The sequence below is a fragment of the Erithacus rubecula genome, assembly GCF_903797595.1.
Source record: "Erithacus rubecula genome assembly, chromosome: 6".
NCBI classification, from domain to species: Eukaryota; Metazoa; Chordata; class Aves; order Passeriformes; family Muscicapidae; genus Erithacus; species Erithacus rubecula.
In genome coordinates, this window is record NC_136688.1 from 46,100,939 (window position 1) to 46,115,867 (window position 14,929).

General features: G+C 36.7%; 2 protein-coding genes across 5 annotated transcripts in view; one reads left to right on the forward strand and one right to left on the reverse strand.

Annotated features, from left to right (window-relative positions):
* PPP4R4 (protein phosphatase 4 regulatory subunit 4) overlaps positions 1-3,168 on the forward strand; it is a 57,871-nt gene extending 54,703 nt beyond the window's left edge. For all 4 annotated transcript variants that reach the window (XM_079309194.1, XM_079309193.1, XM_079309196.1 and 1 more), the window contains one exon: positions 1,957-3,168. In XM_079309194.1, coding sequence (XP_079165320.1) covers positions 1,957-1,981 — 25 coding nt within the window. In that variant the 3' untranslated portion in view covers positions 1,982-3,168. The remainder of the gene's footprint in view (positions 1-1,956) is intronic.
* A 2,254-nt stretch (positions 3,169-5,422) lies between these two features.
* Positions 5,423-13,601, reverse strand: SERPINA10 (serpin family A member 10). Its single transcript, XM_079309476.1, has 5 exons — positions 13,468-13,601; positions 10,427-11,193; positions 9,228-9,501; positions 8,437-8,584; positions 5,423-5,702 (listed from the first exon to the last, which is right to left on the reverse strand). The coding sequence occupies exons 2-5, from the start codon at positions 11,145-11,147 to the stop codon at positions 5,511-5,513; spliced, it is 1,335 nt and encodes a 444-aa protein (XP_079165602.1). The 5' UTR covers positions 11,148-11,193; positions 13,468-13,601; the 3' UTR covers positions 5,423-5,510.
* Positions 13,602-14,929: the final 1,328 nt, after the last annotated feature.

A 14,929-nucleotide genomic window follows, 5' to 3' on the forward strand; every position in this document is an offset into this window, starting at 1 on the left:
GTTTAATTGCTTAAGCCTAATATTTTCCATAAAATTGCTCTACAGAATTTTGGGAAATGTTCACTTTGGACAATGCAGTGCAGTTTGCAGGGATGAAGAATTTCTGATATCATATATGATAGTGCTCCAGGAATTATTCAAAACTCAGAGTTACTTGGATGGAGAACTGAAGTCTTTTCTTACCACACTTACTCATTCATACATTCAGTTTGGACTGATTCATAAGTGTGTGCCAATTAAAGTTTTATCTCTTTTTGAAAACAGCATAGATGCAAGAAAAAAATAAAGTTAGTAAATCATGGTCCAGTGCTCATGAGCAGGTGACAGGGCAATATTATTTTAGTGTAGGGGTCAGTTGCTAGGTCTTAGGTAATTCTTAGGCCATAGAAAATGCCAGAATTAAGCTGGCTAAGCAGCTAAAGCTGCACCATGTAACTTCATGAGGAAATCACAAAGTAGATGACTACCTGCTTTAAGGACCTGATGGAATAGGAAAGAATCAGAAAGAGCACTTTGTCCCACAAGAGATCTTACTTAATAAGCAGAGCAGTTTTTGTGACTTCCTTTTGAAGAGTTGCCAGTTAGATCATGAATCATCCTAGTGCAGACATTGATATAAATCATGAACACTGTGTTCTATCAGTCAGTCTGATCTTGTATCATTATGCTATGTAGCTTTATTATATTCTTTTGAATGTTTTCAGTTTTATGAGATTGTTAGATATAAGATGTTTCTGCTTGAGTTTATATTGCTGTAATATGGCTACAAATGTTTATGCAATTGTTTAAAACTGTTTTTGAAACTTTATAGATTCATCAATGAGTATATGCACTTTATAACTAGCATTTAAGTATTTTGCATCTTGCCTATAGACATAGAGATACTGGCTGATTTTATTTCACTTTGAATCAAAACTTTCTTCAAGGATTTGTGGTACAGGTTTTCCATCTTTTAAAAAGAGGGATTAGATTTATTGTTGCATAAAATTAATTAACTAATTTATTATTAAAAATTTCTGATTTATTATTAGAAAAAATAATTTTTATGCAACAATAAATCTAAAGAAATACCAGTATTGTATAAGATGTCCACAACTGACCTATAAGACATCCAGTTTGGTGTATGACCATGATGTGCCAGTTATATGTTTAAGATAAGTATATTAAAGTAATGTCTTTCATCCAGTCATTGCTTAGAAATTTAAGCACAAGATGAAATAGTTCTGCCACTGATCTTCAATTTTGAGTTGGTTACTTACAGCTTTTAATCACGTTTTCAACATGACATTTAAGATGCTGGAAGTTCCAAGTTCCAGTGGGACTGGCATGTTTTTTGTATCCCATTTTTATGATGAAGCTAGTAGGTATCCTGACACTGATATATTATCATATAATATATGCAGTTTTAAAACAGTGAAACAGAAAATATATTGTGTTATTTGTAAATGATGCTGTAAAATATTGATGCAAATTAATATTTCCAAGAGTTCTAAAAGTTACACCCCATTCTTTGAAATATTTCTGACTCACACAAATAGTTATGAAAAATGTGAAACTGAAAAACTGTATCTCTGAAGATTAAAAAACTAAGTTATGAAAAAATCCAGAAATTACTCAAATCACCTTGTGGTAAACAGAACACCTAGAAATCACAGTGTAATGTGCCAGACTTTTGGCACTTTTTGTAGCCTGGACCACCTTAAGCATCTCATTCAAATGGATCTCTACAAGACCTTCTGTAGACAAATTATGGAGACCTTCACCCTTCTTGAGAAGAATGCCTTCAGAATTTGTCCTTTTGGCTTTTTCAGTGGGTGCAATAGAGCAGCTCATAATTTTTAAAGTACAGCAGCTAAGAGTTATGTTAAAGTATTGTGCACAATAGCAGTTTAATATGCTTTGTAATTTAATAATATAGTAACAACCTATTATGTGTGTTTCTTCTTTTGTATGAAGAAAAAACAGAAAATCAAACTCCTAGATCATCTGACAGAAAAAATGAGGGAACCAGAGACTGGAGGAAACAACATTCTGGTGGGATAAAGTGGGAGCAGCAGATGGGACTCTCTAATGCCTGGACCGAATAAAATGCATCCTGCAATGTTAAAAATTTAAAATAAATATTTTAAATGCAATTTCAAGATGTAAAATATGTTCTGATACACAATGTAATGGTTGCAGAATTCTAACATTGTAGTGAAATGATATGAAATATATCTTCAGCTATGTGCTCTTAACTGCTGCAGCTAAGGAGAAGATTTTGTTTTCTTTAGTTATGCCTTTGTAGCTTGAAGTCTTGGATTTAGAATGCATATACCCATTATTTAATTGGCTTATTTACAATCTTAGCAGCTCTTAGTTCCCATATTTTAAGCAAGAAATAGAAGGAATTGTTATGAATATTAAAAAGTAATCCCACATTTTAAAGAATCTGCAAACCTAATTTAATACCAAAGTCCAGAACCATTGATCAGTCTATATAAAAATATAGACTTTTGAAGCATTGTGCTGTGAATTTGGAATTAATGTTTTTACAAGTACTAAGTTAATAAAAATTCTGTGTAAGTTTCAAAGCAATCTAAAAGAAAATGTCTCCAAATGATATAAAAGTTTTATTCTGTAAGCTTTGTTGTATAAATACTTGTTTTAATTTTAGTATTTCAAATTGTATTTTCACTTTAATAATTTATAATAATGAATGTAGTTTTTAATCAGCTGCTATGGCAAGCTGTCATGGTTCAGTGATGTCATCTGCATTTGTTTGTATTAATGCTAATGTTTCTATCAAAATTTATGTGGAAAAACATGCCATCATATTTTGAAAAGTTCTATTTATGCCAATACTTGGAGAGAGATATTATGAAGCTATTGTCAGCTTCTCTTTCAAAATGGGGGCAGCATAAATATATTGATATCAGAAATATATGGTTTTTAAAATTTATTGATGTATGATAAAGATGATCTGGTCTGTGTATGCATACGTGTGTGTGGTTACTTTTTATAATGTTAAAACATGAATGATGATTTACTCAAAATAAAACCTAGGACAATGCTGTACATGCATGTTCTTGAAAAAAAAATCTCAGGGCATCTTTATAATTAAAATAATTAAAAGGACTTACCTATGGAGGGTATTTATTTAAAAGAATAATAATGCTGGATGTATGCTGTCTTGTGTCAAGTACATAAAGTTTCTTTGGATTAAGCACTGTCTGAATTCTTAAGCTTCCTGCACCACAGTTGGATTTAGCTGTATTCTCCATCTTAAGTCACAGGCATTGTTTGGGTTCTGTGGAAATACTTAATTTTTCAGTTTTTTCTGCAGCCTGGCATAGGATCTTGTAAACAATGAATTTCTTTAAAAGCTTCTTTGAGTTTTATGATGTTTAACATTCAGTATTGATATAGGGGTACAGATGACCTGGGCTGGCTCCTCCTGGGTTCTGTTTTTTGTTGATTAATGCAGTCAGATACTCCAGTTCCCCAGGCACAGCTGACTCCAGTGCCAGCTGCTCACCCATGGGCCACAGGACAGGAGGCTGCTCAGTCTGCTCTTAGTCTGAGCTTGGCAGGGACCAAACTCAGATCATCAGTGGACAGCTCTACAACAGGATTCAAAATTGTGTTTGGCCTTTTGATGCCTTTACTAGAGCAATGCAGGACAGCCAGCAAGTTCAGAAATGTGAAGCTCTTTCTCCCCTTAATTATCATGTAATGGGTCCTGTAAACAGTCTGTCTTTTGATCCTTCTTTGCTGTCACTGTCTGTCATGTTAAACTGATTAATTTATTCAATGCTGATCACACGTGCTCTACTCAACAACCCAAAATTCCTTCCATGTAATCTTTGAATGCTCTGTTTAGATATTTAGAATTTTTGGACTGGACATTTAGATACCTCTGGTAACTTGTGCATACTTTCATCAGTCCTTTGCACTACAGACCTCCATCCAAGCAGTCTTTTTAGGGGCCACTTTCTTCTGGGTTAGTTCTGTTAAGCAGCACCAACTGAAGGGGTTCACCATTTGAACCCTTCAGAGAACTGTTTGTACCTGCTGCTCAGCTGTAGCTCTGGAATAACAGCTGTAGGTCAACTGTGAAGTGGAATTTGTTGTTTTCATATACACCAGTGGCAGGAGGGAGTGATTCTGGGTACATTCATAATGCAGTCGAGTGAGGCTAGATGCACCTTCATAGTCTGTTGAGGTAGCAGAGCCTGTGTCCCAAGTCCTTTTGTGAGTGGTTTACATCAGTGTCTGGGCTGTTGTGTGCAGACACCAAATGGTAGCTGAGGTGATTTTTAGAGATTTACTAGCTTTACCCTATAATGAATGTATCTTTTGTGTCTTCTCTAGCAGATGTATCTGTGTGTGTTTACCTGTGAAGTACCTTGCCAAATGATTTTGAAAAGTCTCCTGCTCCTTTTTGGGCAATAACTTTGTGAAGGTTGTATGAGCCAGCAGAATAATGCTGAGATCTGTTAGTTTCATAAACCTGGAAGTAGCTTTTTGCATTGTTTCATACTTCATACATAGGACTCTGCTAATTAAAACCTACTGAATGTTAAGATCTTGTCATTCTGTTGGAAGGACTGCTCTACTTGAATAAAGGATTGTGTTTAGGTAATGGAAATATTTTTCTGAAACATCTTGGCAACACCTTTTGGATTTTAGGATCAACTCTATGAATAGATTTATTCCACTTTAATGGAGGTGTGTTTTTTTCTACCAGAGTCTGCCTTAGTTCAATTATAGAGTCCTGTTTACATAGTTCACCCTGGTGTCTAGATGATATTTTAGGTAGAAATTCTGGGAGAGGGCTAGCTATGTGCTATGAAATAGTACAGGCCAGATTTTCCAAAATCAGAATACTTAAGTTATTTTTCAGAATTATTTTGTTTTTAATTCAAAGAATATTTTTAAGGCACATCATGTACTCTGAAGAAATTATAGTCTGCATAAACACTTTGAAAGAGGTCACACTCACAATGTAGACTTATTGATAGACTTATTTTCTACAGTAATACAATAAAGATCTCTAGACAAAGATTATAAATTCTCTTTTAGGGCTTGATACTGCTTCTGTTTTTATAACTGGCAAAATTCTGCTAACACTGAGGTCACTGGGCTCTTCAGTCTCTCTGCAACAGAAGATAACATGGAGGAATCTGCAGTGTTTGGGAATGAGCTTCCTGAATATTTTGGCATGTGAATGTCTGGGGTTTTTTATTCAGATTTATCACTAAAATACTGATTTTTAAAATTTCACTTCTTTGGTTGGTGGGTTTTCTTTTACCAAAGATAGATTTTACACGTCACATTTTTGTTGCTTTGAGCCTTAATGAAGTTAGCTTGCTATGTAGCATTAATAAAATATTGCAGGAACGACCTAGTGCTAGCTGGAGAGACAAAACAGGTTTTCAAATTTCATATTTCAGTGTCTTTTTATTCTAAAATAAATTAACAAAAATAAAGCCTCTTACATACCAAAGAATAGAAACTATTACCTTTATTCACATTTCAGTTGGATCAACCACCCTGCCAATGAACAGTAATGTTTTAAAAGTTTCTTCAAAAATCATGAACAGGAATGGTCGATTCACTTTGATGACAGGAGGCACTGTAAATGCAGTTATTTGTGACCCACTTGCTGCTGCAGCCTCAGTTCCTTCTTCATCCACTTCAATAACTGCCTTTTGGACAACCTGAAGTGCAAGGCAGAAATAAATATGTGGCAGAAGTAAATACTAACATGAAGAGTATTTTTCCAGGTGAAGGCATTCAGTTGAAGTAGGTTTCTGGTAAGGATTAAAATGAGCAGTTCAGTGCAATCTACCTCTGTGGGCTGGTGAACCCCTGTGCTGTCTGCTTCAGCAGCAGAGTCAGCACAGCCACTCTGCCCACAGTGCTCACTGCACTTTTCCATGTTTCTGAGCACTGGCCTCACTTAGAGATTGGGGGTTTTGCATGAAGTAACCATTGAATTTTATAAAGTGCTGCTCTTTGACACCTAACTGCTAAGGAGTTTCTCAGTTGTAGCAAATCTGTTTTCACCAGTCACAAACAATGGCTGGATATGTCATTCATAGCTGATTTTGTGAGAGCTTTTTCCCCTGTATATTTTTAATTTGTACATGTGGTAGCACAGACTAAATATGTAGAGCAATGAGGTACATTTCTGGATTGGTTTGAAGATTTTCCTTTCTCACGGAAATTGCAGCCTTGCAGAATCTGATTTTTCATTTTTTCATCTTTTCCATTTTGTTCTTTCAGCCTGCTCATACCAGAAGCAGAGTGCTTCTGCTGTGTTAGTGCAGTATGAACTGCCTGGTCATCTGTGGATTTTCAGTTCCTTAACTCCTAATTCTAGGAATTGCTTATGTGAAAATAGTTGTAGAACTTCAACAGTGTTGAGCTTTCTGCTACATAAATAATATATTTGTCTCTCACGATTCACAGTGACAGGGTGCTCATCTGGCACTGTGTAGCTGATGCACATATTGCTTCTAATATCAGTTAGCAGCTCCTGTTTAAAGTGTGATTTTTTTCATAACACAGTAGAGTTAAGTGCTGAGAATCAGCATGAAAATTACGTGATCAAGAGGAAGGGAGAAAAGTGCTGCAGATTGCCATAGTATTTCCCAACAGTGAAATAGTTCATACCAAACTGAAAATCACTGCAATTTTATCCATTAAATGTTTATTCTTAGGATGTAACATCTTCTCAGAAAGGCTGTTTTGTTAAGCCACTGCAATTTTGAAAACCTGTAGGTCAAGCATGAGAGTTTTTGAAACTTGTGTAGAAGTGTTTATTATACCACTGTTAACTGGCTAATCACAAAGGCTTCTGTAAGGATTTCGTGTAGGGAGGCTTGTAAGAGCAGCACCACAAGGATTCTTTCCCACAGGGTACAAATACCCAAAGGGAGGGAGGCTGCAAAGAAGGTGGAGCCAGGCTTGTCAGTGGTGCCCAGAGACAGGACCAGAGGCAGTGGGCACCCACTGAAACACAGAAGGTTCCCTCAACATTGGGAAATGCTTTTTCACGTGAGGGTGACTGAGCACTGGCACATGTTGCCCAGAGATACTGTGGATTCTTCCTCTTTGGAGATACTCAAAAGCTGTCTGGACATGGCCTCCTCAACTTGCTCTAGGTGACCCTGCTTGAGCAGAGGAGTTGGACCAGGTGATCTCCAGAGGTCCCTTCCAACCTTAACCCTCCTGTGATTCTGGGAATCCTCTCCTGGAGTTACAGTCCTGGATTATCAGAGCCATACAACCCTCCACCAACCACAAGCAGTTACATGCTGCAATTTCCTTACCTGAGTTTATTAAAGCTATGTTTCCAAATCCTCTGCCAGATGAATTTCATGTAGATCTTATTTATAAATTCATCTTGTTTCAGAAATTTTTTAACTTTTACTGTAATGTATGAATTTGTATTTAGAATTTACTTGCTTTTCATCTTGTGTTCCACACACTCCATTCTTGTGGGTACAAGTATCCCTCTCTGTTACATCTTTCATCTCCTTTCTTTGACTATGCCTTTTAATATTCTATTATCAGCAAATTGTCTTTTCTATAGACTAGCTGTTTGTTTTTCACATAGGTCACATAGACCTATTCCTTCCTGATATTGATGTGATTGAAAGTCCTTTGTCTTCCATTCTCTTCTGCTTCTTATTCTGCCTCTGTTTTCTATCAGTCTTCTGAAATTCATCTATGCTCTCTCTTAAACAGTGGTACAAAATATCTCTTCCTGCTCCCCTTTTTCTGTGGGGCTGTGTTCCTGTCTTACTGGTCTTTCAATGCCCTTGCCTTTCCCTGCTTAGAGGTTTTTTAAAAGTTTCAGCATACAAAGTGGAACATCTGTGTAGGTTGGAGTACAACTATATTGTGCCTATCTTTTGCTCTGAGATTCTGTTCCATAGTATGCAGAAGGAAAAGGAGGAGTGCTTTGACTTCTCTTCCTCACTGTTACCTTTTTGAGATTTTGTTATTTAAACTTTCTAAGGTTCTTTATTTTTGAGAATAAATTTTTGAGAACCTGTCTCTAGACTGTGTATGAGGAGTCCTTACCTTGAGTTTCCTTCCTTGTCCTGGCTTTCACAATTTGACTGTCATTTGGACATCTTTTGTGTTCACAGTTTTGTGAAATTGTGCTCATCCCCTGCCATCCATATTCCTCTAGGGGCAGAGCTTTTCTCCTTGATGGGTTAGCTTTGGGAGGAGTTGAGCACCTATGAGATGTCACTACTCCTGACCTCTACACACCTCATACTTGAAGTGGGATCCATCCTGATTAAGATGTGTAGATTGCATATACCTGGGAGATGAGGTACTTTGCTATTAGTGTCCCTATAAATTGATATCACTGTCTTGGCTGGGCTATTTATATACTATTATAATCCAAATAGCAAATAATTTTAGTAGGCTTACCTGTGAAACTGCTACATATTCATGATCTGTCAGATGACTAAGATCTGCTGAACGTGTAAAGAGCTTTTTAATTCCAAGACCTTGAAGCAGTTTCTTCATTTTGTATTTTTGCTCTAGTTTAAACTTTGGAAACGAAATATCCACTTTTCTGTTAAAAAAATAAAATTCAATGCATACAGTATGTCACTTGACTGCTGATATACACACTACTCAGGAATTAAGCTTTACACAGAAAAAAATGGGAAAAAAAACCTGAAGAGTCTCTGCTGGCATTTAGGTTGGCAGAAAATAATTTCTAACCTGTTGACTGCCAGTGGTGCTAGAAATAATTTTCTTCTCTGTGAAAAGAGTTCCACCAGCAGTTACTGTGTCCTGATACCAGGGCAATACACTATTGACTGGTGAAAAGAACTGTCACTTCAGGAGCTGCATTTCACAGGAATCATTTGGGTTTACATTTTTATATTCAATTTTATCAGTTCCTCTGGGTTTCCCTTGGTAATAAATGTTTAATAAATGTCTAGATTTATTATGGATTTTGCTCAATAGTACTAAATTTAAGGAGAGAGAAAATCTAAGGAAGAATATGGAAAGACTCATGGCCTCATAGAGAGAGACATTTTTAACTGTGGATAGGCCATTAAAGGACCTCTACTCTGTACATTCCTCTTGCCACAGACATGCTACCATGGGAGAAGGTTTAGGAAGGCCAGCGAATCTTTGCTGGGCTTTGTTGCTTTGCTGCAGTAGATGTCAAAGACATTAGGGCCCCGTGGGTGTCAAAGAAATACCTGGTTTTCATGTTTCCAAGCCAGGATTCCACAAGCTCTGTAGTCAAATGGTCTTCAATTGAAATGTAGTCTCCTTCTTTTTCTGGGATAACAATCAGCATGTGGGCATTCCCTTTGTAAGGTATCTTTAGCACAGTGCATCTTAAGTTGTCATCAAAAGTTGAATTAATTTTATCTGTCTTGAACATCATGGGTACCTGTACACTTCTGTATTTGTTTATGTGGAAAGTCTCCATTTCTGTGAATTTGGAATTAAATGGATAGACCCACTTGCCTGAGGAAAGAAAGAAATAAAATAATTATGTGTGTTTAAATTTGTTCAGAAGAATGTTCTAAAAAGTTAAAAAAAATATTTTCTGTATCTAGATAAAGTGGCTGTCAGTTGTGTCAGGGATAAGTGGATGACAATGTCAGTATATTTTATGTTTATTGTATGCAAATTTTTTTACAGAAAAGTTCCAAAGTAATCATGCTGTGCTTTATTTGCACAGAAAGAAGGGAAATATTTTTTAAGGTTGGTTAGTTGCCACTCAAGTTCATAATTTATGTTCTCTTTGTTTTATAAATGCCTGGTGAGCATCTGACCTTTCCTAACATGTAACCTTCTCTGAAATTCTCTTCCAGCTGTTCAGTATCCTGTATTTAATTTAATTTTCCAGTATTTTGAATGGGGATTCACTGACCTCTCCACTGAATGGTTTCTGCCCAACACTGGTATTTCTTTCCCTCCCCCTGTCAATTAATATATTGGGGTGCTTGGGTTCCTCTGGGGCAGATAATTCTTGATAGAAATAGAGAAATTATTTTTATTTCAATGATTTTGTGTACTGTGTTAAATCAGTCCATGATTTTACGCCCAGTATCCAGCATTTAAGACTATTGTGATCAAGACTTTTAAATTTTAATTTTAAAACATTGTTTCCTGTCATAAAGAGGGATGATTTGGAGATGGACTGAGATAGTCTGATACAGGGCCTTTTGTTCTTTTGAGATTCTATTGTATGGAAGCATAGAAGAATTTTGGTTCCCTATCATGAAAAATAATTTCCTATTGAATAAGCTTAATAGAAAAAATTAAACTTAGAGACATAGAGAAAACAGGACATCTAAATTCATTTAAACTCCCCTTAATGTAGCTTAAGTTAGAGTCTTGATTCTCCTAATAAATAATTATTCTGCAAAATAAAAGCAGCAATTACCTTTGAAGATAATGTAGTCCACAAGCACCAGTTTATTATGACGGTCCAGCTCTTCAAAAAGCCCTGAGATTTTTCCTTTGGTTGTTCTGTTAATGTTTTGATTGATGAAATGTTTTGTCTGTGTTAAGTTTTCAAAGTCCACTTTCAGGAATTCCATATCAAAGTACTGCCTAGATAAATTCAGGAAAGACTCCTTGAGTCTGAAGTCCTTTTGAATAAAAGAAAGCATGCCTTGCTCGAGGAGAAATTCTTCATTCATTGTGATGTTGCTTATCAGCTGTTTAAACAAAGCTGGCAGATGTTGGTGATCCACCCTGTCCTTCACAGCATGGAGGTTTAGACCTTTTACAATTTGTCTGTATGTTTCTCCTTTGGCTGCCATCATATAGACACTCATGAGAGCTGACACAGAGAGGGGAGACATGATTACATTGTTATCATGAGTCATTGCAATTTTTCTGTAGAGGTTAAATCCAAAATTTGCAGTCTTTTCAGTGAAGTTGTGAAGAGTGAAGTCTTCAAGACCTTGGTCTTCAAAACCTTGGTCTTCAAAAGGCTTAGAGACATTTTTGTGATGATACCACTCTTTGGAAGCACTGATGTTATTTCTTTCCAAGAAATTATTCTCTTTTTCCTCCTTTGGAAATTTAAGTTTGATATCAGCCTTGATGAATTCAAAACATATTTCACTTAAGAGAAGTATGTAAATTCCTGTTTTCATGTTGACATCCAATAATGAGCTCTTTGGAGGTTTTTTTTTTTTTTCCCTAAGAAAAAAGAAGAAACAAAATGGCTTTTTAATTTGTTCTTCCATTCACAATGCAGAAAGTCATAGATGTAGTGAAATGGTCTTTCTGCATCTTCAGGGTATATATGCTGAACTTGGCCAAAAAAATGTTCAGAGAAGAATAGGCAGATCTTAACAGGACACCTCTAGCAACTTTAGCATCAGACATTGTGTAAATTTGCAAATGAAATGTACTTTGCAAGCATAAAGTGCAAATATGATTATCATCCATCTTTCCATTAAAGCAATATATGAATTCTCTCCCATACAGTACGATTGAATTGCACCTTATGGAAAAAATTTGGAATGGCCACAATCTTTGGAGATGCATTTTCCCATTGTAAATTAAACAGGATGTTCAAGACCACCAAACCTCACAGGTTCCTTTTGTATAGCATTGGGCAAAGGATAAATGAGATTAAAAGATGGATTATATGGCCTGTCATTAAAGTAGTAAGTGATTCAACAGTCTAGAATCACGTGGCAATCCTTTTAAGTTAAGAATTTGTAACAGCAAATTACGGTCATTGTATAATTTGTGATCTGGCATATGGGAAAGCTGGTTTTATCCCATTTATTCAGAGTTCAGCTGAATTTCACAGTTGGCTGATTCAGGCTGTGGGAGTTAGTCCTGAAAAGGTATGTTGATGTGAGTAGTGAGACATTTGGGTGCCAAGTCACGAGGTGCTTTTGGCAGTCAGGTGGTGTGCTATTTTCTTTTGAGATAATAGGTCACGTTCTGTACTTGCTGCAACACAGATGGGCTGTCATGACTTAATTGGGAGGCAGTGAATTCAGTGAATGCTGTGCCTGCTCTCGAGTGCATGGCAGACAGAGAACAGAGCAAAATATGCAGCAAATACGTTGTGAATATTTTTTTTCTTTATTTTTCTTTCCTGTTAACCCTTGATTTATTTTTAATGACATTCCCAGTGTCTGGATTTTCAGGTCTGGAGTGGGGAAAGGGATGACTTGACTTCAGCTCCTTCCTTGCTGGTCAAGAGGTGCATGTGAATTCTGGGGTGCTGGGATACTCACTGTCCCCTGGCAGGCTGAAGCAGTGCAGCTCAGAGCTCCTGCAGGAGCTGCTGAGCATTCCTTCTGCTTATCTAGTGACCCACTTCTGTGGGAAGTAACAGGCACAGAGCTCCTGTTCCTGCTGCAGTGCTGCACCTGCCCTGGCAGCAAAGAGGGAAGTTCTTTCCTCTGGGAGTCATCCCTACTTTGAAGAAGCATCCTTGCAGAGTCAGCTCAAGTGAAGAGCCAGGGATTGGAAAATTTTGCTTTTGATCATATTCAGTCACAGGGAAAAGATTTTTGCAGCAGCATCATCTCTAAAAGAGCATCAGGCCTAACTGCTCACCAGGCATTGCAGAGTGCAAGCTCTTCCCCATCTTTTCTAGGCAGGGTGAATTCCTGCACAACCTCTGGCAGTGTTGCATTTGGCAGATGTCACCATTGTGTCTCTCTGGGATGCTGGGACAGTGCTTGGCCGGAGTGGCACCAGCTTCCCCAGGAGATGGAAGGGACTGACTGGGCAAAGTGCTGAGCTGCCTTCCAGAGGGCTCTGCCTTCCCAACAGATAGGTTTTGGACAGAAAGGGCAAATGCAGAAGCTCTTGTTCAGAGATTTATCCCAAACTATTCAACAGTCAAGAAAAGATTCCTGAATCCTCAGGCAAACACAAATGCTACTGATTTGGGTGTAATGAATAGAGGAATAAGAACCTTGCAGTTGCACTAAGTAATCACTGCAAATCTGAGACTGCAAACATGTAAAGTTAACATTACAGCAGCTGTATCATTCACTGTCAGGCAGAAATAAAGCATGTCCTCTAGAACTAGGAAAAACCATTCTGGGAACAGTAAAGTAAAATTTATGTACATTATAGACTTATATTTTTAGACCTGAGTGAAGCTTATTGCTAATTTTAGACAACTCACTTTATAGAGCAGACAGTTCATTAATAAATGTATATGAGAGCAAAGTGAACATTATTTCCATTTTAAGAAATATTTATTTCTAGTAATACCAATATCAAAGAAAGAAGTTTCTTGTGCAAATGCCTTTTTCTTCTGAAGGCATTAGAGCAAGAGAGAAATCTATTAGAAGTTGATTAAGGTCTATAACCATTTAAAACATCACATCTAGAGAATCATTGATAATTATACAAAATTGCATTATATATACATATATATATAATATAACAATCTTTCCTTTACAATTTAAGTCCTTCATATAAATCTTATCTTACCTATTTATTAGGTAGCTCTTCTGTTACTTTTCTCAATCAGTTGTGTTTAAAAATGAGATGAAAATGTCTATCCCATTTAGAAGTTTTGGAACAAATATTTGCTCTTCCAAAGACTGATAATCTGGTTTTGTCTGTTATAAATTAACTGCTTTATAAACACTGGATATGTGTTTCCTATAAATGGCATAATAGGGGAGGGTTATATTCCAGTAAATACATTCTGTCTTTCATGAGAAACAAGAAAACAACAAATTCTTTGCATTTAGCCCTTCAGCACCCTATGAGGATGTGGCCCCTCACATCCAATAGCCCAGGAGAATTATTTTTCAGTCAGGCTCTGAGCTACTTAGTGGTAGAAAATGTATTCAATTCTGCTTAAATTATCCCCTTACATACAAGAGTATGTCAATATTCACCAAGGCAGGGGGAGCACGAGGGAGGGAGGGAGAAAAGAACAGGACATTTATAGGGGTGTTACCAGCTCCCTTGCCCTGCAATTTGGCCACACTTTGAGAGGAGAGGCCAGGGCTCCACTCCCTCTTTGAAGAGTGTGCCAGGTATTCAGTGACATCAATCTGCTGATATCAACTGCCTGATAACCACTGAGGGATGTTTCTCCCATAGAATACAAAAGCTGATATTCCTGCAAAAGTTATCAGAGCTATTGGAGGCATTAATCATTTTTTTGAATTTTCAACTGGTCTTGCTTGAACAGATTTGAAGCCTGGCTTTGGGTCTTGAGACTTATTAGTTGGCTCAACTTTAAGACAGTTCATTCAACAATTTCTGCAGCATGGGATGGTCTAAACTCTTAATTATTTTGATCATTGGCCTAATTCCAGATAAAATGTGATCATGGAATTCCCTATCTTCCCCTCATGCTCCTAAATTATATTCAAAAACACTCCCAAATGAAATAGAACACTTAATTTTGATTTGGATTGTAAAAGAAAAATAATTTGGCTTTAAAATATGAGATATGGGTACTAATCTCTTATTTTCTACTGAACTGGAAAAAAAAAATTATATGCAGTCTAAGTGGATGTATTGGACATTTTAGAAAGCCTAAAACGACTTAGGGCTTCCAGGACTCAATTAAAAATAATTGTTAGTTGCTTATGAGTATTGCTTCTATAAGAGTGTTTACTTACAAATTGCAATATTGGATTAGGAAGGGCTTAAGAACTGAATGTAGCATCTCCATTGTCTAACCATTGTCTAAGATTTGTATCCTTGTTGCAAGGACACCATACTGGAGGGCAGTTGTGGGGTTTATGCTCTTAAGAAGTTCTACAGAGGGGTCACAGACTCTAGCTTCTTAAATTCTTGTTGGTTTAAATTAATTTAAAATATTCTTTCTTTTAGAAGCAATCCCAGTCATAATAGACCCCCAGTGTAGGCACTGTATTAAAGAATATGGGAAAATAAGACTGGGATACAAACTGAAGGCCTGCTCTAACAT